Source organism: Megascapheus bottae, chromosome 15 (assembly GCF_031878675.1).
Source record: "Megascapheus bottae isolate mThoBot1 chromosome 15, mThoBot2.hap1, whole genome shotgun sequence".
Taxonomy (NCBI): Eukaryota; Metazoa; Chordata; class Mammalia; order Rodentia; family Geomyidae; genus Megascapheus; species Megascapheus bottae.
The window spans coordinates 10,992,216-11,017,046 of record NC_143523.1 but is presented as its reverse complement, the minus strand read 5'-3'; the positions used below and the strand labels follow the sequence as shown (position 1 = coordinate 11,017,046).

Below are 24,831 nucleotides of genomic sequence, written 5' to 3'. Positions count from 1 at the left end.
TGTGATTTAGGCCTTTATATGTACATTTCTGCCTAGTTCTGTCTATACAGCCAAATACATCAATCTTACCAGCTGCCACTGAACCATTTGTGGTTGTTTCCCACAGTCCATTCACAATCTCATCTCAGCTATTTTTTTTCCCCATCATGATTTCTCATTCTTCAAAATAAACCCTTCACTCCAGCCAGACTGGCATACTCATTACAAACCTAACTCTAAAACACTGGATTGTGAGTCCATCACTTTTGACTATTTAGTGTCCAACCAATTCATTCACCCAGTAAGTAGTTACTGGGCATCTATTATTCTGTTAGGCAGTATTCTGATGCTGTGGATACAGGGGTAAACAAGACAGAGACCCACAAGAATTATGGGGTATAGGGCCAGGAGCATAGCCCAGTGGTAGAGTGCTAGCCTAGCAGGCACAAAGCCTGGGTTTGATCCCTTGGTACCACATACACAGGAAAAAGCCAGAAATAGTGCTGTGGTTCAAGTGGCAGAGTGCTAAACTTGAGAAAAAAGTGTAAGGACAGTGCCCAGGCCTTGAGTTCAAGCCCCAGGACTGAAAAAAAAAAATTATGGGCTAGCAAGCCCTAGGCCCTTAGTTCAATTTCCATTACAAACTAACAAAAGACAAATGGGTTGAGACATCCTTGAAGGATAGGCTTTGTGGTCTGAGGCTGCAAGTGGGCCAAGAGTTGAGAAGAAAGGACAGACTGACTGAAACAAGGGCTGGAATGAAATCATGGGACTCCGGCTCTGGGAACACAGATGCCATCTATACAAGTATACAAGGCAAGGCAAAAAACTGGGTGTGGAAATATGATTTTGTTTTGCTAAAAAAAAAAAAAAAGTTCTCTCCATATCCAATCCCCAGGACACAAGCTCTTCGCTTAGCAGAGCTCCAGGCTCTGCAGAGAACTGGAAGATGACTCAGCCTCAGCTCCAACCATCCAGGGATTTCCCTCCAGCTAGAAGGCAGGTCGGTGAGGATGTTATCCCAGCCCCAGCTAAGAGATGTGGAGACAACACGGAGGGCATTCCAGGGAGGAGCACATGCCTTGGTTTACAGACTCATATATCTGAATGGTACGTAGACAGAACACATTTTGTTTCGAAGTGCTTTCTTCCTGGCTTTCTTGATTCTAAGCCTGGTGGCGCAGGCTGAGTGGGGTCAGGTTATGTTTTCCAGGTAAGCAAGAACAAGGACATGTCCACGTGGGCCCACTCCCGTGTCAGGACGAGACTAGAGCTTCACAAGACCCACGGCAGGAGGTGGTGCCGCCGCAAGTGACACCTGGCAGGCGTAATGAAGCCACGCAGCCTTCTGGCGAGGGGACAGACATCACCTCGGGCTTGTCGCCATGGCCCCCCGCTCCCCAATTCCGGCCCCATCCCCGACTCCTGTCCATCCACAGCCCCCGCCCCCGCCCCGGTTAGTTTGGCCCCGGCTGGCCGGTCCTGGCATTGGTTGTCCGGCTGACTGATGTCCCCGGGAAGGGCGCGTGCGTCTCCCCTGGACGCACGGTGAGTCCGGCCAGCTCGCAGCGTGTCTCAGGGCATCACCCACCGGACGAACGAACCGGGGGACCCTCCCGAGCTCAGGCCCCGTGGTGGTGGCGCCTCTCCCGGCAGAGCGGACCCGCTCGGGCCGGCGCGGGGCGGGGAAGGTCACCCGGGGCAGCCCCGCAAAACGAACTTGGCGACATCGGGACTGCGTCTGGGGGGTAGTCATGGGGAGTGGGGGGTCCGAGAGGAAAACCCAGGCCCCGAGGAGCTCGAGACTCGGGAGTGCGGAGCCCACCTCGCGGGACAGAGGAGGGAGCAGAGCGCCCGCGCCGGGCTCGGCGCCGGGGAGCGAGAGGTCCCGGCGAGCAGGGGGCTGAAAGCCTCGCGAGATCTGGGAGTGGGATCTCGTGGTGTTGCCTAGTGACGGGAGGACGCTGGCGGGTCCCGCAAACTAAAGTCGGCGGTAGACTGAAATCTCCTACCATGGGGGAAGAAGGCGGCGGCCGCAGCTGTGGGATCACTAGGGAGCTGCAGAAGCTGAAGCAGCAGGCGATGGAGTACTACCAGGAGAACGACGTTCCGCGCAGGCTGGAAGAGCTGCTCAACTCGACCTTCTACCTCCAGCCTGCCGACGTCTACGGGCACCTGGTAGGGACCTGGGGACGAGCGCCCTCCCGCTCCGCTCCCCCCACCCCCGCCGCGCGGGGCTGCGGCAGCTCACTGCGCCTGCGCCTCAGGGTCGCGCGTGCGCGCTGCCCTCCCCCCACCCCCCGGGTCTGCGCGCACCCTGGGACCAGGGGCGAAGGCGTCCGCCTTTGGTAAAGACTTGTGGAGAAGCCTGCCAGGGGGAGGTGTGTGGCCCTCTGCGACCCAGACCTGCCGCCCAGCTCAGCTTAACCTCTTTCCACGGCGGGGTGAATGCTTGCTCTGGCGTTTACTGCGCATCTCTAGGGCTGGGGACCCTTTGAAAGTAAAAATGAGTCCTCTTCCAGATAAAGAATCTGTGGCCCCGATGTTTAAATGGTTTTCCTCAAGGGCCACAATGAGTGACAGACTGAAAGGTCAGACAGGTTTGTGTACCTGGCTGGAGGATGTGGTACTCACAAACTACTTGTAGCGTGAACGGGTGACTGACTGCTCGATTTGTGTCCCACTGACTCTGGCTAGAAGGATTGAAGCCACCTCGTCCTTCCGAGTCTGCTGAGACAGCCCTGCCTCACAGTTGCGTAGTACAGAAGCTAAGATTATAAATTTGCTTTTCCTAGTCTGTGAGGGAGCTGGGACCCTGGTATGTGCCGCTCTGTACTATGGAGCTTGTACCATGGTTAGGGACAAAACCTCACCCTTACGTGATCATTGGAGTAAAAGTTAAGGTGATACATGCTTGTGTGCTCAATGGCCGGAGTGGTCACAGTGTCACTGCTTACCTATCCAAGGACTTCAGGGATGAAGAAGATCCCTGTAGATGGGAATAGTCAGGAAAGCTCGGACTAAGGGATGTTCAGGCATCACACCGACAAAAAGGGGCAACTGCCTTTTCGTTTCCTAAGCACTGTTTTAGTTTATCCAAGTTTCACCTTGTTTCTTCCTCATCTATGCAGCCCACCCTGAAGTGCTGCTTGAGCAATGTTCATAATATGCCAAGCCTGGTCATAACTTCCTTAGAAACCTATGCCTTCCCCTTGCAGTGTAAGATCACACACTTTCATTTATGTGGCAAGGTGCTCCTCTCCCACCTCCAGTAGCATTCCTCTGTTAATCTGCCTACTGCCCTCTGAAGTCCTTACTGTTTGTTCATTTCATTCCCTCTATCTGAAGTATCTACCCTCTACTTCTCATTGTCTTCCTGTCGAAATAGTACATATCCCCTAGTCTTCAGCCCAGTTATTTTTTCTGTATTTCTCAAACATCAGATGAATGTAGAGATAGAGAAAAATCTCTATAGGCAACAGTAAGACAGTGGAGTCCTTCATCATAGAAGTCATAGCTGAAAGGAGTTTGGACTGAGAAGAATGTTACATTGACATACATTTACAGTGAAAGCTTTTATGGAGATCCTGCCCACATGGACTCTGGACCTTGTATTGCCGTGCTTTGATCATAATATTTAAGATAGAAGCCAAAAAGGCTTGATATGTGTTAGCATACAGAAGCTAGGCCTCATGCTGTGAGGAAGTTCAATTACCTTGATGGAAAGAGGACCTATAAAAAGACATGCCATGGCAGAAGTTCAGCAGCTAGCATAGCCAGTGAGAAAAACATTGGTCAAGCACCGGATATGTGAATGATACCATTGGATATTCTGGCTCATCAAGTCTTCTGTCAGATGATACATAAACTACATCTACATATGAGTCCCCAGACACAACTAGAAAAAAAATGTCCCAGTTAAGTCTCATTCAGATTGCCAAACCATAAACAAATAATCTCTTCATGATTCTGAGTTCTAGACTGTACTGGTATAAAAGCAGTAGATCATTAAAACATTGGTGGTGTGATCCAGGGCCATTTCTTTTTCTGCAGCTCATTTTGCTCCTTTGAGAAAAGGAAATGACATCGTCTGCCTCAACTACATTGAGATTCTGATGACAGGCATACAGAACGCAAAGATATTGACATTCATTGGGTTACATAAGTCTTCTGTATATGCCAAACACGGTGGTATGTGACTCAATGAAAGCACTTGAAAAATGTTAGTTCCCTGCTCTTAACATAATATGTGGCCCATTGCTGCTTCTTTGTTGGACTGAGCTCATTGCAAATATATAAATAGCATTTTCCCTTCCTAATTTTCTAAATTCTTGTAAACATCTATTCTATCACATACAAACCATCCATCTTTTTTTGTTTTGTTTTGTTTTGTCTTTTTGCTAGTCCTGGGCTTGAGCTCAGGGCCTGAGCACTGTCCTTGGACTTTGTCAAGGCTAGAGCTCTACCACTTGAGCCTCAGCACCACTTCTGTCTTTTTTTTTTTCTACATATGTGGTACTGAGGAATTGAGCCCCGATCTTCGTGCAAGCACTCTACCACTAGGCCAAACTCCCAGTCCCTCCATCTTTAAACTGAAAGGTGTCCTGAAAATTGGCTTTTGAGCTGGGTGCTGGTGGTGCACGCCTGTAATCCAAGCTAATCAGGAGGCTGAGACCTGAGGATCATGGCTCAAAACCAGCCCAGACACAAAAGTCCATGAGACTCTTATCTCCAATTAACCACCGTGGCTCAAGGTGTAGGGCAGTAGCCCTGAGCTAAAGAGCTCAGGGTCAGCATCCAGGACCAGAGCTTAAGTCCCACATCAACAAAAAAGGGAAAAGAAAATTGGCTTTTGCTTTTATCCTGCTGGCTCCACCCCTGAGCTGGTTTATTGCTCTGGTTGTGAGACAACCGTGTTGTCTTGGTTAAAGTTACTGATCTTAACTGAACCAGAGACCTGTTCTACTGAGTAGAAATGGAGCCCAATCCTCTGGTGACAAAGAGGATGAGGAGATTGTGCCCTCGCTTTTTCTCCTCCTTTCATTTGGTTTGTGCTCCTCTACTCATTTTCCTTCTGCTCTTGGAGTGAGCTTCCCATCTCAGGAATCTGTTACTGAGATTTCAACAAGTCTCTTTAACTATAGAAGTCTATGTAGAAGTGTATGATAAATGAGGCTCAGTCACTAAAGTTATATGGCTAAAAACCCATATGACTTGCTGGGAGAATAACAATGGTTCCCTTTTTGGATTCTTACACTTGAATGCACCACAATGTTCTAGAGGCCAATGCCTTTACCTTCGGCTCCATTAGAAGGCTGAGTTACTCTAGACAGTTCAGAGTGACTGGGGGCCATATATTAAGAAAGGCATTGGCGTTTCTGCTAAGAAACACATTGCTCCAGTATGCCAGAGACTCAACCTGCCAAAAGGGCAGACAGGATTGCACTCAGAGCTGTTCTGCTAGCACCAAACTAGGAAAAAGCTCAGGAAACTATAGGAAACAGGAATCATCTTTTGAAGATGGACTCAATGTGACGTTCTGATTTTTGTTTTTCTTGTGTGTGTTGAAGGCAAACTACTTTTCCAAACTTGCAAAGCCCCCCACTATATGCAGAGTCGTGGGGAAAAGCATACTGGATGGACTGGGGCTTCCTGCACTGCAAGTGGAAATATTCTGCATCATTCAAAATTTTTCTAAGGTATGAGGTAGTTTAAGTAAGTCTTCCTCTTCTTCCTACCCTCCCTACATTTACTAACAACTCTTGTCTAAACTATAGAAATTTATGTTTTGAAGGTCATTGTGGAAAAAAGTGTTATGTGCATATATATACATACATACATACATAAACACATAAATGTACTGATTATTCATAGTCACATAAGCATGAATCATATAGTCAACTCTTATGTTTTTATTATCAGTATAATTTTGATACAGATATGACATGCTAATCTAAAGAGGATCCAAGCCAGGTGTGGTGGCTACTCAGGAGGCTGAGATCTGAGGATCAAGGTTCAAAGCCAGCCCGGGCACAAAAGGACTTGAGACTCTTATCTCCAATTAAACTCTAGTAAATGGGAAGTGGGGCTTGGCTCAAGGGCAGAGCAGTAGCCTTGAGCTGAAGAGCTCAGGACAGTACCCACAAAAAAAAAAAGAGGGTCCCAAGATGGAGAGGAAAAATCAGGCATAAATAGTTTTTGTTTTTTGTTTTTTGCTAGTCCTGGGGATTGAACTCAGGGCCTGCACACTGTCCTTGGGCTTTTTCAAGGCTAGAGCTCTCTAACTTGAGCCACAGCACTACTTCCAGAGGTAGCGAGGGTACTGAGGAATCGAACCCAGGTCTTCATACATGCTAGAGGAGTCTACCACTAGGCCAAACTCCTGGCCCAGGTATAAATAGTTTTAGGATTCTGACTGTACAATGTGATGAATCCTATAAATCCACATAGATTTACACTTTTATAGTGCTGCATGTTTATATATATATGTAAGCTTATTTGAATAAAAATAGTTCATTTAAGGAATTTTAACACTTCACCTTGTTACATATTTGATAGAAACAATTTGCTACAGCAGCTGGGTAGAGAATAATCACAGTTAAATCTGTCCATTACTTTGTCACTATTTACCCAAGAGGTAATGAGAGAAATGAAGTTCAATGTAAGGCTTTCATGTGACTATTTAATAAGGTAATAATGTTAAAAGTTTCCTGAAGGCAGATTTCACAGTGTTTGAATAGTTATAAAAATATCCCAATTGGGAAAAAAGCAGTCAATAAACACATATATATTTAAATATATATGTATATATATGTGTATGTGTATATATATATATATATGTATAGCCTACAAAATTAAAAAGTAAGAGAAGGGGTGAGTTGAGAGGGATGGATGAAATGTTGAAAGGAGTGACACTATGATATGTTCATAAACTTCTTTGTTAAACAGCAATTCCTTTGAACAACTACTTAAAGATAATCTTTTTAAAAATCTCTCAAAAGAGTGATCTATTCTTGGTTTCCCCCCACTGAAATTTGTGAGAAGATACCATTCATGGTATGACCTGGATCAAGTCTGTTCCCTGTTCCTGTGAGACAAGGGAAGATGTGGGGCACGTCTGTCTTGTTTTCAGCACATCTGTTCCGTGGAGATCGCCGCTGACTTTGAAGTTCTGGAGAATGCTCTGCCAGAGCTGGTAGAAGCAGAAGATGCAGAGAGGGACATGGCTGTGAACATGGCAGTGCAGTGGATCAACGAGGCCATCACGGAGGAGCTACAGGGAATGATACCCACCAAGCAAGCTGAAGTAGACCAGGTGCTCAGGTACTTCACTTTGAAAGAGAGGCCTTTCGGTTGCACCTATCACTTCTATGCCATCTATAGACCAGGGAAGCCCATTTGGGAAGTACATGGTAATGCAGCAATTTTTATACCAAGTGTCATTTTTCTTCCCCAAATCTCATTACTAAACTCCTATCATGTGAGGTCCCATAGAACCTGCTGATCTTTTCCATGCATGAAGCTTCCCTACTATGCAGCAAAACGAACTTGGTCAGGAAAGGCCTCGAGGCACAAAGCCAGATGTCCTGCCTTCCCCCTGGGCCGCCTTTGAGTTCCACATGACCTTCTGAGTAGTGACCCAGTGTTGCTTACTTTCTGTCACATCCAAGTCTTCCAGGCTTTACATTAGAGAGTTTTGACTCTAACATTCAAAACCCTTTTAAAAAAATTTGCCTGGAATTTTATGTAGTTGGACCTAAGTAAGATTTCTCAAAACTTAACAAAACTACCTTAAGTTGGGTTATTGGTGGCTTATGCAATCCCATCTACTCAGGAGCCTGAGGTCTGAAGATCACAGTTCAAAACCAGCCTGGGCAGGAAAGTCTGTGAGACCAATTATCCAACTGACCAGTGAAAACCTAGATGTGCAGCCTTGGCACAAGTGATAGAGTGCTAAGCCTTGAACAAGAAAGCTCGGGGAACGTTCCCCTGAGTGAAACCTCCAAGACTGGCACACACATCCACAAAAAATACTTAAGATTCTCCCAACATAAAAACAAAAAGGCATTTTCCACAAAATGCTATATTTCTTCATTCTTATTTTTTGATCAATGTCTTTTGAATGTCATATAAAAGAAAATCCAGTAATCAAATTATATCTTCAAATTAACTTTGAAAGCACAGAAAGAATTAAAATTAAAATAAAATTTAAAAAATTCTTAAATATTTACTGCCAAAGGGGCCGGGAATTTGGCCTAGTGGTAGACTGTTTGCCTAGCATGCACAAAGATCTGGGTTCAATTGGTACCACATACATAGAAGAAAGCTTAAAGTGGTGCTGTGGCTCAAGTGGTAGAGCTCTAACTTTGAGAAAGCCCAAGGACAGTGCTCAGTCCCTGAGTTCAAGCCGCAGGACTGGCAAGCAAAAAAAAAAAAAAAAAGCATTTAATATTTACTGCCAAGCTACAATGAATTTCAGTCCTTCAAGATAGATTTAATAATATCATATTAAGTTTGGCCCTGGAAATTAAAGCAAATTGTTTTTCTTTCTTTTTTTTTGTGGGTCTTGGGGCTTGAACTCAGCCTGGGCACTGTCCCTGAGCTCTTCAGCTCCAGGCTACCACCCTACCCTTGAGCCAAGTCTCATTTCCCATTTTTTAGAGTTTAATTGCAGATAGGAATCTCAGGTCCTTTTGTTTCCTGGATTGACTTTGAACCTTGATCCTCAGATCTCAGCCTCCTGAATAGCTAGGATTGCAGACATGAGCCACTGTACCCAGCTTAGCAAATTTGTTTTAATGTAGCTAAAAAGCATATTGTGAAAACATTTTGGGATCTGCTCTAAGACAGAGGTATTTATAAATATCCTATTATAAAGCCATGTTTTCTTTCTATTAAGGACATTCTTTGCAAATAAAGTGCAAGAAGATAAGGAGCAGAAGGAGTTGGAGAAAACCATAGAAGAGTCTACAGCACCTCCTCCTCCACCTGTAACTCCACCCCTGGCTCCCCCACCTCCTCCCAAAAAGAAAGGGCCCAAGTCAGGTCCGTGGCTTACCATCCTGCAGCACCATGTGAGGAAGGGGGACTAGAGGTTGGACTGGTTGGCTCCCAGCCAGGGGCCATCCAATGGCCATGCTAGATCCTTGCTTGCAGCTGCTGTGCATGGTGGGCAGGGTGTTTCCCACCTCCCTTTTTATTTGCAGAACAAAATAATTGGTTTCTTACTCAGAGGAGAGCATTTAATAAGTAGAGTGCATTGAACAGTGACAAAGTAGGGGGTTGGAGATGGCCTGAAGGACCCCTCACCCTTCTCCCCTGGAAATTTCCATCAGGTGATCAAAAGGGGTATTCCAAGCTAGTCACTGGTGGCTTATACCTGTAACACTAGCTGCTTAGGAGGCTGAGATCTAAAATATCAAGGTTTGAAGCCAGTCTAGACAAAAATAACTAGCAGGAGGACAAAAAGCTTCACAGGAGGCATGGCTCAAATGGCTGAGCACCAGCTGAGCAAGCCAGCATGAGGCCTTGGCTCCAAACCCCAGTACTGACAAAACAACAATAACAACAACAACAGAATTACTTTATTTATTTATTTATTTATTTATTTATTTATTTATTAGTTTATTGTCATTTGTGGGGCTTAAACTCTGAGCCTGGGCACAATACCTGAGCTCTTAGCTCAAGGCTAGCGCTCTACCACTTGAACCACAGCGCCACTTCTTAACAATTCATTTTTTAAACAGTAGTAAAACCTGTTCATGGACATCTGGCCTTTTCTCAGACATAGATCAAATACGAATTAATATTTGCTTGAGAAATCTATACTATTTTAAATGAGTAATTGAAGTTATCACTTTAACTTGTCCTTTCCCCAGGCCTTTCAAAAGATCGCTAACCTTAGCCCTATGGCATGCTACTCCTAATAATGTGTTCATGTCTGTCAAACTCGAGTATCTTCTCTCTCAGTCTGTTATCATTATAGTAGCTAGCATGATGTTAGGCACTCAGGAACACCCAGCCAGTGTGCATTCCCTTTCATAAGAAAGCACCAGATCAAAAGCTAAGCCTAACGTGAAAATAAGATCTCTTATTGTATTGATTCTGGTTGCTGAGATCCAGAGAAGGGAAGAGATTCAAACGAGACAAAAGAATATGCTAGTCTTCTCTTTGGGAGATTGAGTTATTGGATAGAGGCTGCAAGTGGATGCTCACTTGGCAGTTATTTTTGACTGCTAGAAGGAAAGATACAGAATGGAATGATAATTTGCTAAGGCTTTCATATGTGCTTGATGCTAACCCATCTTACCTCCTTAGAGTATCTAAGCCAGGTCAGCAGCTGTGGAGACTGGACAAAGCAACTAAACATTTATGACACAATATAATCTGATCAGACAGGATGGTTGAGAACATATTACAGTGAAAAGTGGATCTGTGGCATTTCTAAAGATGATAAATGACACCAAAGCAGTCATTCAGGTTTAACGAGGATAGGTATGCACATGAAAAGATGCTCAACAAAAAGTTAAGTATACAAATAGCAATGATGAAACATAGAAGAAAAAGGATATGGAATGACAAGATGGTCTAAATCCTCTCTTTATCCACTTCACATATCATGAAAGTTTCCTAACCACCATGATCCCTAGTTTACTATATGTGACGTGGATAACATCTACCTCCTACAATTGTTGAGTTAATATTGAATGGCTGGGATTTCTTAGGCAAAATTATTGCTCAGGATGATTTGAGCACCAGTAAATGAAACCAACAGAAAACCTGGTGAAGAAGAGCTGAAGAATCATTTCTTCTCAGTCACCTTCCTTTTTCCCTGGCCTTCCTATCTGTTTGACATGTATAAATTCAGTCTTACTATAGTCAGACTTCCTATGGAGAAATCTTTTTCTGTGTTTTCCCCCCTCCAGGACGAAAGGATTCTCTTGTAGAGAAACCTATCCCACCTGCAGAACCTCCTGAAGCTATACTCTGTGGCAGTATGGCCATTGGGGCTGTGTCACTAGCTATTGCCAAAACCAATGCCACGCTAGACAATATTCCTCTGTATTTAAACATGGCATTACTGAAGCACAATCAGGTTAGTAATGGTTAACACTCTATTGCAAGGAGTATCTCCGTGCACATGAATTGTACTTCTCATCCCCTTGCTTTCCCGATTTCAGGAACAGCCATCGATGATGACTCTGCCTTTGCTGATGGGATCTCTGATCAGCTGTGGGAAGTCATCACCCGGGAAGCTGAATTTAATGAAAGAAGTGATTTGCATACCCCATCCTGGGTTATCAACCAAACAAGTACCTTACATTACCTCTTATTACTTCTTTTTTTTTTTGTCAGTTGTGGAGCTTGAACTCTGGGCACTGTCCCTGAGCTCTTCAGCTCAGTGCTAGCACTCTACCACTTGAGCCACAGCACCATTTCTGGTTTTCTGGTGGTTAACTGGAGATAAGAGTCTCATGGACTTTCGTGTCTGGGCTGGCTTTGAACTATGATCCTCAAATCTCAGCCTTCTGAGTCGCTAAGATTACAGGTGTGAGCTAGTGGTGCCAGCCTTATTTTTCTTTAAAAGAAACAAACAAAACTTCCATCACTGATGATTTTTTTAAATAAGACTCCTCTATAAAAGCAAAGGAGAGGGAATCAAATTTAAAACGAGAAAACATTAGGAAATTGGAGATCATGGAAGATAGCCAAGACCTGCTTCTGGTGCCTCAGAGGCCAGAAAGCTAACAACTCTGGAGGCCTTGGTAGTATGGGAAGGTTGCTACCAAGGGCAGTCAAGATGTCTTTTTTTATTCATCTGTGAACTTTATTTCCTGGCAGCAGCAAGTAGGAGCTGGCATTCTGCAGACCACTCTGTTAAGTGAGAACTCCAGGCCTAGCAGATTGCCTGGCAAGTAGGAGACCTTAGTTTAGTGTGTATTTGTAGTCTGAGTGAATCCTTCACTCATACACCTTCTTAGGGGTGTATTGGTATTGTCTCCATTGCTTTTCAGAGAATCGATACAGACCTACAGTGGTAGGTCTTCATGAAATGTTGTACCCATTCAGTGTGAGGAAGAACTAATTGTTTATTTTCTATAATAACTACTTTTAGAAAAAGTACAGGATGCTCCCTCTGACCTCCAGAAATAATGAATGCTATTTTTCTAAGTTAGTGGAAATTACTTTAAAAAAAACCCAACCAATCCCTGGAAGTTTTCTCTATGATAATTTCTTTTATAAATAAAAGCATTACTTCACATTTTCTTAATGACAGAAGACCAGAATTTCTATCTGACTCACCATCTGTCAAATGATATTCAGATCCTGTTGCCTGAATCCTTCCTTTCCTGAATATCTGCTCTGATATTTAGTGCCAGATTACTTGGCATGTCATTCTTTATCTGTCTTCATATGTAGATCTTATATGCATCAGAGCATAGGTTCTGCTTTTTAAGTTTTCGAGGATTTGTACAAATTTGGCCACTTGAATCCAGGCTATCTTGACCTCTAGCATGTATTTGAGAAAGCTTGTCCAGGCTGGTAAAGAGGCCATGAAAGAAATGAAGTTACCTGGGCCAACCAAAAGAACCAGGAGGGACATTGAGGAAACTGAGGCAGACCCTCTCACACTCAGATATTGACCACAACATCTACTCATTGAGGGTCCTTATATGGGAATGGGAGTATTCTGTATTAGAAATAACCATATGGAGTATATTTTTACATATGCAACTGTGGAAGATCATGGTTATTATATTTACAGGGTGTGGAGATGCTTTTGGAAATTCAGAAACAAATTAGCAAAGCAATGGAACCGGTATGTGAAAGTCCATGATATCTAGTTACTGACCCTTTCTGGGACCCAACTTGTAGCTCATTTCAGAATTACATCATCATTGTTGTTTCCGCTATGGAAAAATGACTTTATTTGCTTTGGATTTCCCATCTGAACTTAAGTGTATATACATCCCTGCCTGGCCACAAATCTGCTTTCTAAGCAATCTCAGCATGGTTTCTGTGGCTACCAGCTCTACGGTAAGATCATCCTTTAGGGCTGATAAAGGATTTAGTGACCAAAACTCAAAACCCACCTACTTGTCGCCTAAGAATATTGGAAACACTATGCTGGGCATATAGAAGCAAACCCCATGGTGGTAGGGAGTAATCTGTGAGGCCTATCCTCTGCAAAGAGAGGATCTGCATCAAGGCAAGAGTTCCAAAATGGCTTGTGCATACTTGGTGTTTATGAACAGAGATACATGAACTGTTAGGTGTATGTATATATGTATGTATGTATGCCCCATGTATGTAACAGGGGGTAGAAACAGGATAAACTAAAAGGAATCTGTTCCTTCAAGAGGTATGGCTGGGGGCTGGGACTTTGGCCTAGTGGTAGAGTGCTTGCCTAGCATGCATGAAGACCCTGGTTCAATTCCTCAATACCACATACATAGGAAAAAAAAAGCCAGAAGTGGTGCTGAGGCTCAAGTGGTAGACCTCTAGCCTTGAGAAAGTCCAAGGACAGTGCTCAGGCCCTGAGCTCAAGCCCAAGACTGGCAAAAAAAAAAAAAAGAGGTATGGCTGGTGGCATCTTCCCTATGCGTGTGTGGATGTGTCTGGAGGTGTGCATATGTGTGTGCATGTGTGTGTGTGATGTGCATGTGGGGGGGGCAGAGTGTGTGAGTGGGGTATCTGTGTATGTATGTCAGTGTTCATAAAGAATGTGCATGTTTGTCAGTGTGGCAGTGTTTGTATGCATGTGAGTCTGGGGATATCTGTGTATTAACATAGATATGGTTGTGTGGGGCATGTGTGTGAGTTGGTACATATGTGAGTGCATGTGCATTAATGTGAGGCTGTGAGTGTATGTGTCTATGTGCATGTAGGAGAGCACAGCTGATGTTCGTGTGAGTGTGGGGTATTGGTGGATGTGTGTGTGTATATGACTTTGTGCATATGTATTGGACTAACTTATGTGAATGCGTGAACTTAAGTGTGTGCATGTTATGTGTATGGTGACTTTGAGTATATTGTATGTCAGTGTACATTTGTACATTTGACCATATGGGGCGGGCACATTTATGTTTGCGAGGTATACATTTATGAGTGTAGGGGTGACTGCATGTGAGAGTATTTCTGTGCTTGGGAGTGTGAAGTGTGTATGTGTGTGTAGATTGACAGTGTGACTAACCAGGTTCTATAAAAGTGGACAGCTAGGGGACCCGATGCTGTGCATGCTGCCACACATATGAAATCCCACTGACATGTCTTATCTTTTATTCCACAGTTGCCACCTCCAAAAGCAGAGGCAAAGAAAGGGCATGATTCAACCAAAAGAGGTCAAGTAAGTCCATGTGTTTATTTGCCACATCTGCTCTTCAGTTTAATAAGGATACACACACACCTTAAACCAGCCATGTATGGTTTGGGCACATCACAACAGACCTTGAAGTAGAGACATAGAGCTGCCTTTCCCTGGGATCATTTAGGCCCCAAATCTATTAAAAATCATCCCTAGTAATGCATACTTTTAGCTGAAGTTTCAAGTCCTTTTTTTTTTTTTAATCACCTTCCTGGGGGGAATTTTTAACTTTTAACAATTGTTCATCTAGAGGCAAACAAGAAAGAGCAGATTTGGGAGCTAGGAGTTTGGCCTAGTGGTAGAGTGCTTGCCTAGCACACACCAAGACCCGGGTTTGATTCCTTGGTACCACATACGTAGAAAAAAGCTGGAAGTGGTGCTGAGGCTCAAGTGATGGAGTTCTAGCCTTGAGAAAAGTCCAAGGACAGTGCTCAGGCCCTGAGTTTAAGCCCCACGACTGGCAAAAAAAAAAAAAAAGGACAGGTTTGAAATTTAAAACATTCCTTTAATTTTGTAGTTCTTCACTGTGGAATAGCTCAGGATGCCAGTTCTAAGTAACAGAATTGATAACTGTGCAAGGAAATGTAATTTGAATTATAAAATTCTTGCTTTAATAAAATTCCTTAAACAGTGGGGGAAAAAAGAGAAAGTGCATGTTTGGAGGAGGAGGACTGGCTAAGTTAGAGACCAATGGACCAGATTCAGAGACAGCCTCAATATTCACCAACTTGATGGCTGTGACTCAGTATAGCTCCATAGAGTGGCAGAGCTGATAAAACAGAACAGCAATAGAGGCACATTGTAGTCGTGTGGATGGATCCTAGAAGTAGGCTCAGAAGAGCTGAAGCACTGGATCTTCAGAGAGCTGTATCAAGTTATAATCCATGACCACCACGGGAAGCTCCAAGAATGTTAATGGACTGGGATGACATGCATCTTCTTTTTTATATTTTTTATCCTTAGCCATTAATCACTGGCAAGATGTCCCACCTTGGCTGTTTAACCATTAACTATGACACAATAGAACAACCACTGCTTCTAATCCAGGGAGCCTGTGCGAACCTGGGGCTAGAACTGGGCGTGAATCTACATCTGGCCATCAACTGTGCTGGGCACGAGCTCATGGACTATGTAAGTTTCCACTTGAAAGTGGGTCACCTCTGGCTCAGATACACCAGTTTAAAATTAGATCTCAAAGGAAGAGCTTATCTGAATATTTCCTCCAGGGGTACATCCTTTCAGTTATTCATATTCTGTTAAGGGACCTAGATAGAAATTAGTTGAGAAAGCCAAATTAGGTAGTATGAGTATAAAAAATTTTAAGTTAATAACACAGTGTCCTAATTACATGTAGAAATTCTATAGAGAGAAACTTCATAAAAATAAAAAAGTGTTTTTGGAAGTGGGAAAAGTATAGATTTCTTTGGAACTTGCTTAATTGCTTAATTCATATTGCCATCATAAAAGCTACTGGAAATGGATGGTCGCTGAGTATACTCCTTTGAATGGTAAATATTGAATTTGTCAAGCATGTAAAATGGGTCAGTCATAATGGCTTTACAGAGCTTTTTAGATAGAACCTCTCTGTGGGTCTTAAGAGTTTAGGCTCAAATGTATATTTATTTATTAGGTGTTTATTATTTTTGTAGTGCTAGGGATCCTAGCCTTAAACAAATGCTAGGCAAGCACTCTATGACGGAGCCACATCCTCAAGTCTTCTTCTTATTTATAAAAGGATTTCAAAGTTGTTAAAAGTTTTATGAATATGTTTTCATTCAACTAAATACATGAGAGTTTTTTATGCCTAGCCTGGATGAGGACAGACTTATCTCAATGATGAAATATCCTGTGCTGATTATACTACTTACAAATAAAAAATTTTTAAGAGTTAGACAACAGGTTCATTGATACCTGGTCAGGCTGTTTCTCCCCCAGGCTATTAATAATTTATTTGGGATATATGTGTGTTAAAAATATATTAAAAGCAGGGTAGCAGTGGCTCACACCTATAATCCTAGCTACTCAGGAGGCTAAGATCTGAGGATCGTGGTTCAAAGCCAGCCCAGGCACCAAAGTCTGTGAGACTCTTATGTCCAATTTAACAGAAAACCAGAAGTGGCACTGTGGCTCAAGTGGTAGGGTGGTAGCCTTGAATTAATGAGCTCAGGGACAGCACCCAGGCCCAGAGTTCAAGCACCACAACTGACAAAGAAAGTAAAGAAAGTTTTATGTGTGTGTGTGTGTGTATGTGTGTGTGTGTGTGTATGTATGCATATGTATGTATATATAAAGTTTTTGGTCTTATACACACACATGTACTCTACCACTAGGCCAAACTCCCAGCCCTAGTTCTTTTACTTTTCTCAAGAAACAAATCATGTATGATTGGTTATAGACAAACTATTAAGAAATTAATTACATGTTTTTGGGGGTTTTTTTGGTGCTGGTACTTGGGTTTCAACTCTGGGCCTTGTGCTCATTTAGCTTTTTTACTCATGGCTGGCTCTCTACTACTTGAACCACAGCTCCACTTCTGGCGTTTGGGTGGTTAATTGGAGCTAAAGGTCTCATGGACTTTTTTTTTTTTTTAAACCTGAGCTGGCTTCCAACCTGGATCCTCAGATCTCAGTCTGCATAGCTAGGATTACAGACATAAACAGCTGGCACCGAGTTAACTGCATGTTTTCATCAGCACAGTATACCAAGAACAATGAATATGCAAACTACTTATGATAAGGAACATGGGTATTAATTGCTTATATTCAGTTTAATGTATTGTCTTGATATCCCATAATTCTCACAATGTTAGTTCAAAGTCATTAGCATTTCCTTACTGACAAGATAGCTTTGCCTCAGAAAAGCTAAAAGTTCTTTCAGCATGAAACCACTACAAAATCCTTCCAGTTGTGGGCTTCTTAGAAACCTAGTTAACTCCACTGGAATCTACTCTATTAGCTGGAACAGCAGGAAGGTATTAAAAAAGAAAACAGCCACTCTTACCTGCTCCACCTCCCTCATAGAACCTGAATATCCTAGGTGCCACCCCTGAATACAGACTTGAAAGGAAGCTGCTGAAGGGCTACAGTACATCTCTTTTATTATACACAATAATGAGGGCTCTGCAGACTTCAAATGAGTCCTCCATTCAGGACAGTATGGTTCCTGGAAATATGGTTCCTATGCACACTACCTAAAAGATGCCTTCCCCTAAACACATCTCATACTGGTTGTTGGGCCTCAAAAGGCAAGCTCTGCTCTTGGATTTTACAATATTTACAGTAAGGGAGATAATTATCTGTCCACTGTGCATTCCAGAGTGGGCAGATATACAATGCTACTTTGTTGTTGTTTCATGAATTTATATTATCGTCCACCTACCTAAGCAGCCAGGGACCTGGCACCAGGTCATAAACCTAAATAAAAATCCATTCCCCTCCCACTCTGTACTTACTGGCTTTTTGTGCAGAAGGCTCCATCTGAAGTCTGTGGGAAGAAGAACAGGGACTTGATTTCTCCAGGTTCATATTTTATAGATATTTAGAGGGCAAGGCATTGGTTTCTCAGGGGGAAGGTGGCTTAAAACGTCTGTTTTCAATCATTTATATGAAATGAACAAGAAAGGAACTTCAGTCACCAATTTACCATTGAAATGGTAAAAAATAATTTACTCTTTGTCCCTTTATTGTCCTGTTTTCCTCACACACGTCAGAGTAGGGGGAAGTACGAAGTGATAGTAGGCACCTACAAAACCACCACTGAGATGGTTGACCTGTACGTGGATCTGATCAACAAGTACCCCTTCATTATTGCCTTAATTGATCCTTTCAGGAAGGAGGTAAGCAGGGCCCACCTTTTCTATTTTATAACCTATATTTTATATGCTGTAAAGTAAGCAGGCTCGACTTGTTCATTCTCTAACAAAACACAGAATAAAATCTCATTCTTTTGGTTCTCTGTCATTGGGAATATGTGGTAATTTGGGCTGGGAACTGAGTTGCTTTATTTTGGCATTTATGAAAAAGGCACTTACTAAGCAAATGAATAGCAGAAACACAATTACCTAGGAGTGTGCCTATCTATGGAATGAACGAGCCATTCTGCAAGCCCTTCAGGAGTACCTGTGTATTTACAGCCACCTGACTGATGGAAGCTGCCCCCGCTGTGCCAGCTGGTGCTTCAATAGGTTAATCACATATCATTTTCATGTGCTCATGGAAACAGGACTTCTAGGAGGCCAAATACTTTTTTCAACCTAAATCCAGTTACTACATATGCACAAAAGGAACAAAGCCATATAGATAAATATATACTTAAAACATGTATCTCCTCATAACCCACTTAAACTCCTCCTAACCTACTTAAACTTGTTTTTGTGAACTTGAGAACCATACATATACTGAAGGGGCATGCTGAGTGGGCATCTTCTCTGAGATAACTGTATAGATTTGAGGACAGTGTGAACACTGGATTCTATTTGCAGTCCCAAAGCCTTTCAGCTCCATATTCCCTTTCCTAGCATAGGCTACATCTAGCACTCTCAGAGGATACTTGCTGAGCTCAGAGCCAGACTGTCCTCATAATGAGTCCTCTGGCTCTGGCCGCAGCTGAAATTGTAGATGCACCTGCACAGTCAGCTGTAATGGGATAGGTTGAAATTTGGTCCAGTGGCTGAGATGACTTCATATGTAAATATAAGTACATGCAAATGTACATGCATATGTATGCATATATACATAGACACATAACTTATTCAATAAGCACTGCCCTGTATACAGTGGTCTCCCTAATAAAAAATGAGCTGTTGAGAAAAAGCCCTTGTAAGCTCGTTGTGTTTTCAGTTTTATGTTTATCAGAAATAACAGAAACATCTTGTAACTAGTCAGTCTTCAATAGCATTATGGGATGAGAATAGTCTGGGTCAGTGGGAGAACATCATTTAGTGCATTAATATTTTATTCACAGAATCTCTAAGTTCAAATTAAATCACTTGCTGATCCTTTTCTATGAACCTTCCTAATGTCTGTGGCTATGATACAGGGAGCATGCAGGCACAGGTGTAAAAGGGTCTCAAGGTATAACTACGGGAAAATGTGTGTTAGAGTCTGTGCTATTGGATTTCTGTTGTTTTATGATCATGTTCAATACATTAAGGTCAGCCTTTCAATATTTACCAGGACACTGAACTGTGGGAGAATCTCTACACTGCTCTTGGTTCCAAGTGCTATATAATTACAGGATCCGCATCCAAAAGCATTTCAAAACTTCTAGAGAACCAAATCACCAGCATCCCCAAATGCCATGGACTGATCCTGAGACATACCAATCAAACGACCATGTCTGACATGGTGGAAATAACCAATCTTACTGACAGTGAGTACAGATAGCCAAAAGACTCAGGATGAGTTGGTTATACATAAATCTCCCAAATAAGCAGTATATCAAAGCTCAGAGAAAGCAAGGAATCTCAAAAAGAAAAATCTCAAGAGCTATTTGTCCATTTTTTTTTCCTGGCAGAGCAATTGGAGGTAGGTGGTTCATCTTACCAAGTTCTGACATCATCCCCTCACTGTGTCACCACAAAGGCCATCACCCTGTCACCTTCATAATGGGAAAATGCTTTTCTACTTTGAACAAGACCTGCTTCCTTCTAAAAGGACACAGTCACCAGCACATTATTCCTTTGCTTAGGCTGGGCCACAAAAATGTCAGAAAAACCCAGAGGGATGTTATAGCCCCTCCTACTAAAGAACAGGATCCAAACTTTGAATTGTGGACTACACACTGTGGGCTGTTTTAGCCATGTTTCCTGACACAGGGCAGTGTTCTAGCTCAGAAAGAAGGCTCGGTACTCACGAAGGCCAGGTGCTGAGCAGTACCAGGGATTAGCAAGGCCAGATGTGTTAAGCTTGCAGCATAGGCACTGAAAAATCCCTCCTCATGCTGTCACTTCTCCTCTGTGAATCAAGGAGCTTCTATGTGGACAAGTGAGATGAGGTCACTCCTACACACAGACTCAACTCAAGCACTTGGTTGAAATACACTTAGCCACTAGTAATATACTTGGACACTAGGGGGCCCTTTTGATTTGTACTGACTTGGGAAAATCTAGGGGGAGGGTCTGAATTTGGAACTTGATGGGATCATCAGGTAGGAAAAAAGACAGCAAATCTGTTCCTTTGGCTTTGAATAATTTTTCCTGTACTTGCTTCTTAGCTATCAATTCCTCCTCATCTACCTCTAGGCTAAAAGGAGATGGCTGTAGATATGTATGCCACCTCTGAGCTCCCCTACCCTTTCCTTGTGGCATCTTTTACTATCCCTCTATAGGAAGACCATAATGAGTTATGTGATTATTTAATAGCTGGCAACCCTTACTACACTGTAGATTCAATAAGTTCATGTGTACATGTATGCACAGCCTCTGACTCACTAACTTTATAAAGGTTTGAAACCCTCAAATGATTGAATACCACCAACACTATTCTTACATTCAGAAAGACAGCTCCTTTAAGCAGCCTATCAACTCTACATCCGCTGCCCTTGAACTTAACTGTATTTCACTGACTCAAGGATGCACATGTCTACATTGAACAGCAACAAAACAAAACCGTATCTTACCACCATGTTTTAGAAATGTGTCCATCCTTTTCAGTGACAATACTGCATCTTACTAATGATGTATCTTAAATCATATGAAACATAGTATTTAGTATTTATGGCCTCTAAGCTATTGGAAAGACTATACAGATAACCCAGGCAATAATAATGTAAATGTTCAGAGTTGCCAGCTCTGGCAAGCTTCTAATTTTAATCTCAAAGGCTCTGGTATTTATCAGAATTGTTTCTACGCCACATGAAACTGACAGGAAACATTTCTCCAGGTAAGAGGCTAATCGTCATTCTTGGTACTACAGAAGGAGAGTCGTCTGATGACAGCCTTGTCGATTTGGTAAGTGCTGAACGCTGGTCAATTGCAGAATTGCCAAAACACTGCTTTTATCGCGAATTGGTATTTCAGAGAAATGCAGTCTTGGTGAAGAAAGTCATGTAACCTTTTATGAAATAGACTTGCTTCCTTGTAGACAGCTGCCTTTTGCAAAGAGCTAATCTTTGAACTTTTAAAAAGAAGCAAAATTGAAGTCCAGGGAAAATGACGAGTACACTTAAATGACTAGGGTATGCACTAGCAATCTTCCCTCCTAAAAAGAAGGGTGAAAGGCCAAGCTGTTCTTACATGAAATCAGCATGTTCACAGGACCAAGGGAAGTGCCGATGGACGGCCAGTCACGCCACCTGTCTGCCCTTCATGTGCAGGCCACTTTACTTACATAAAGATAGAAAACCAAGTTGTGAGAAAAACTCCTCAACAGCACATTGTGACATTTCTCTCTCTTTCTAAAGAATTGTTCGTGCCTTAGCAAAACACCACTCCCCCATAGAAAAGAAGTTGTTTTCTTTCTTCAGGCTGTTGGACTTGGCGTCCGGTTTGTCAAGTTGGGGGGTCCTTCTCGAGGAGAACGAGTGACTAAGTACAATCGCCTTCTGAATATAGAGGAGGAACTGGTCCAGAATGGGACCTGGGGTATGCACTGCTTTCTTGCTTTGTTTTCACTTAACCATGCATAAAGGAACAAAGATTGGAGGAGGGGGAACTGAAGTCCCTCAGCAGGAGGGCACGGGAATCCTCAGACCATAAATCGGGGCTGACAGAGCCAGGATGGCACTGCCACAATGTACATTGTTGTCTTAATGGATTATCTGTTTACCTGAATGTTTAACACTCTCCCCATTCTTGCTGAATGGGCCGTGTGATGCTTTTCAGTGGAATTAATTGATTGGAATCCCTAAGCCTACCTTTTGTTATGGTCCAAATTATACTTAAAGGTTCTCTGCACTGTCCCTGAAAGTGAAAGCAGATGTCTTACTGATGGTTCTTGGAAACAATTCGTTTTACTTCAGCCGAGAAGGCAGCATGTTAATTTTCCTGTGTACCCTGGAAAAGCCAAGGTCACTAGAGAAATGAACTGATCACTTACTATATAAAAGTCTAGTGGATGGTAACATTTTATGTGTAGGCTGGTAAGAAATACTCTATACATTCTTATTTTCTCTATTACTGATTTTGATAATCCAAAGGTGGCCCATAACATGTAGAGATATCTAAAGAGACTAATAGAAATCTTGACTTTAAATTGGCCATCTTTAACACACACTCTAAGATTCATAGAAAATAAAAAGCTAACTGGGGCTGGGAGTTTGGCCTAGTAGTAGAATGCTTGCCTAGCATGCACAAAGACTTAGGTTTTATTCCTTGGTACAAGATACATAGAAAAAAAGCCAGAAATGGTGCTGTGGTTCAAGTGGTAGAGCTCTAGCCTTGAGAAGGCCCAAGGACAGTGCCCAGGCCCTGAGTTCAAAGCCCAGGACTGGAAAAAAAAAAATCTAACTGGGCAACCATTTCTGTGGCATGCAAAGGCAATCAAGTCTGGGCCAGCATGGCCCTATAATCCTAGCCACTCAGTAGGGGAAGATTTGAGGACTGCAGGTCAAAGCCAGACCAGGCCAGAAAGTCCATGAGATTCTATTCTCCAACAACCACCTGAGTCCAAGTCACACAACAAACAAAAAAGCTGGATACTGGTGGCTCATGCCTCAGAGCCTGAGATCTGAGGATTACAGTTCAAAGTTAGCCCGGGCAGGAAAGTCTGTGAGACTTTTAATTCCAGTTAACTAGCAACTAGGAAGTAGAGGTGTGACTCAAGTGGTTCAGCTCTACATTCTGAGTTCATGTCTTAGAACTGGTACAAAAATAAATAGTAAGACTATGCTGTTTACTGATGACACATTGGCTTTTTTTTTATTAAATAGGTCAGACTCTATGGTTGTACATACCATTTGTTTATGGTACCACAAGTTGTACCAACTTGTGGAGGCCTTAGGAAGTTCTAGTGCACTATCCATTTGTATGCAGGTTTCTCAAATGATCACAGCTACTCAGCGCATCAAGACAACCCTGTGACTGGGAGTCCAAGGTGCTAGTGCAACCCTGGGACTGGATGAAAGACTTAGTAATAGGGGCCGGGAGCGTGGCCTAGCAAGCACAAAGATCCAGGTTCCTCTGTACCACATATATAGAAAAAGCTAGAAGTGGTGCTGTGGCTCAAGTGGTAGAACACTAGCCTGCACACTCCAAGAACAGGCCAAAAAAAAAAAAAAAAGACTTAGTAATAATTTCATTGGCACTGGTCAATAAATATTGAGTGTCTTCTTTGCCTTTTCTGCTGAGTCTTTACCACTGTGCCTCAGACTTCCCCAAGCAACACATTAGATGTCCTCTACGCTAAACACAACAGGGTTGCACAAATAAGGCCTAACTGATGACTGGCCATCTTAGGAGCTCTCAGTTCTTTCTAATGGCAGTGTGACTGGCTCCCCTGGCTATTTCTGGTGATCTTCTTCAAATGATGGGTACCACTGGATCAGACGGTAAACTTTACTCTTGCTGTTTTGAAATAGGTGCCAATGAAGAACACATTTTTTGCCCCTTTATCGAGGATGCTGAAATGTCACTGGATCCAGCTACTGTATCCAGCAAGCTGCTGCTTCCCCAGGAGTCCATCTTCCCCACGGAGGTTGTACAGGACTCAACCAACACATGAGCATCTTTGGGACGGGGCTGGACCCCCAGGCCAGTCCATTCCATGGTGTCAGGCTCACAGATCTGAAGTGTGTCTCCATGTTGCCTTTTGTTGTTAAAACTTCATACAATTGATTTTTCATTCATTTAATCTCATTGTTTGGTGTGTGTGTGTGTGTGTGTGTGTATGTATAATTTTTGCCCCAAATTTTATCAATGAGCTTTTACCACCATCATCTTTTCATGGAGATACTAGTTCCACTCCCCATATTTCAGGATCACTATCTAGTTTTCCTAGATGTACTTTTGTTGCCAAATTCCACTTTACCGTGTCATCCATTATAACCCCGACACCCCTAAAAACAAAATCTGAATTCTTCAAGAAGCTTGAGTTCTTCCAGACGAGTGGGTGTCAACCTGCGGTGCTCATTCTCCATCTCAGTGCTGACAGGCAGCCAGCCTCTGGCAGAACTAAGACAGAGATGGCTACAGCTCAACAGGGTCAGCCCCCTTTCCTACACTTCTTTTTCATGACTTCCTCCTCTTCATAAATTATATGTTCTCGTATTATTATAGTTTACCCATGTAAGTCTCTTCAGATCTCTTTTTAGGAGAACAACTAGAAATAAGTACATTGGCCAGCAAATATTCTTAAGGTTATTAGATATCAGTTACACAACAGCATTTTAAAAGTGTAGGAAGAGGTTAAAAATGATGTAATACGCATATTGACTGACTCACCTCTTTTGTAAGCCTCTAATGGGGTTTTAGGGCAGGAATACTAGAAATAAATTCAGCCAGCCTATCTATGCAATAATGTCCCCAGCTTTTGAGTACTGAGTCCCTATTC

General features: G+C 42.7%; 1 protein-coding gene across 5 annotated transcripts; it reads left to right on the top strand.

Annotated features, from left to right (window-relative positions):
- Positions 1 to 1,923: 1,923 nt before the first annotated feature.
- Eno4 (enolase 4) lies at positions 1,924 to 24,127 on the top strand. Of its 5 annotated transcripts, none has more exons than XM_090345784.1 (14): positions 1,924 to 2,157; positions 5,550 to 5,678; positions 7,112 to 7,302; positions 8,879 to 9,024; positions 10,905 to 11,074; positions 11,160 to 11,252; positions 12,746 to 12,799; positions 14,270 to 14,326; positions 15,308 to 15,475; positions 18,054 to 18,179; positions 19,519 to 19,714; positions 21,226 to 21,293; positions 21,809 to 21,926; positions 23,861 to 24,127. In XM_090345784.1, the coding sequence occupies exons 1-14, from the start codon at positions 1,993 to 1,995 to the stop codon at positions 24,001 to 24,003; spliced, it is 1,824 nt and encodes a 607-aa protein (XP_090201910.1). In that variant the 5' UTR covers positions 1,924 to 1,992; the 3' UTR covers positions 24,004 to 24,127. The 5 variants fall into 5 exon arrangements, with proteins under 5 accessions (XP_090201910.1, XP_090201907.1, XP_090201911.1 ...); XM_090345781.1 differs by having other exon boundaries at positions 11,160 to 11,291; XM_090345785.1 differs by lacking the exon at positions 12,746 to 12,799 and having other exon boundaries at positions 11,160 to 11,291.
- The last annotated feature ends 704 nt before the right edge of the window (positions 24,128 to 24,831 follow it).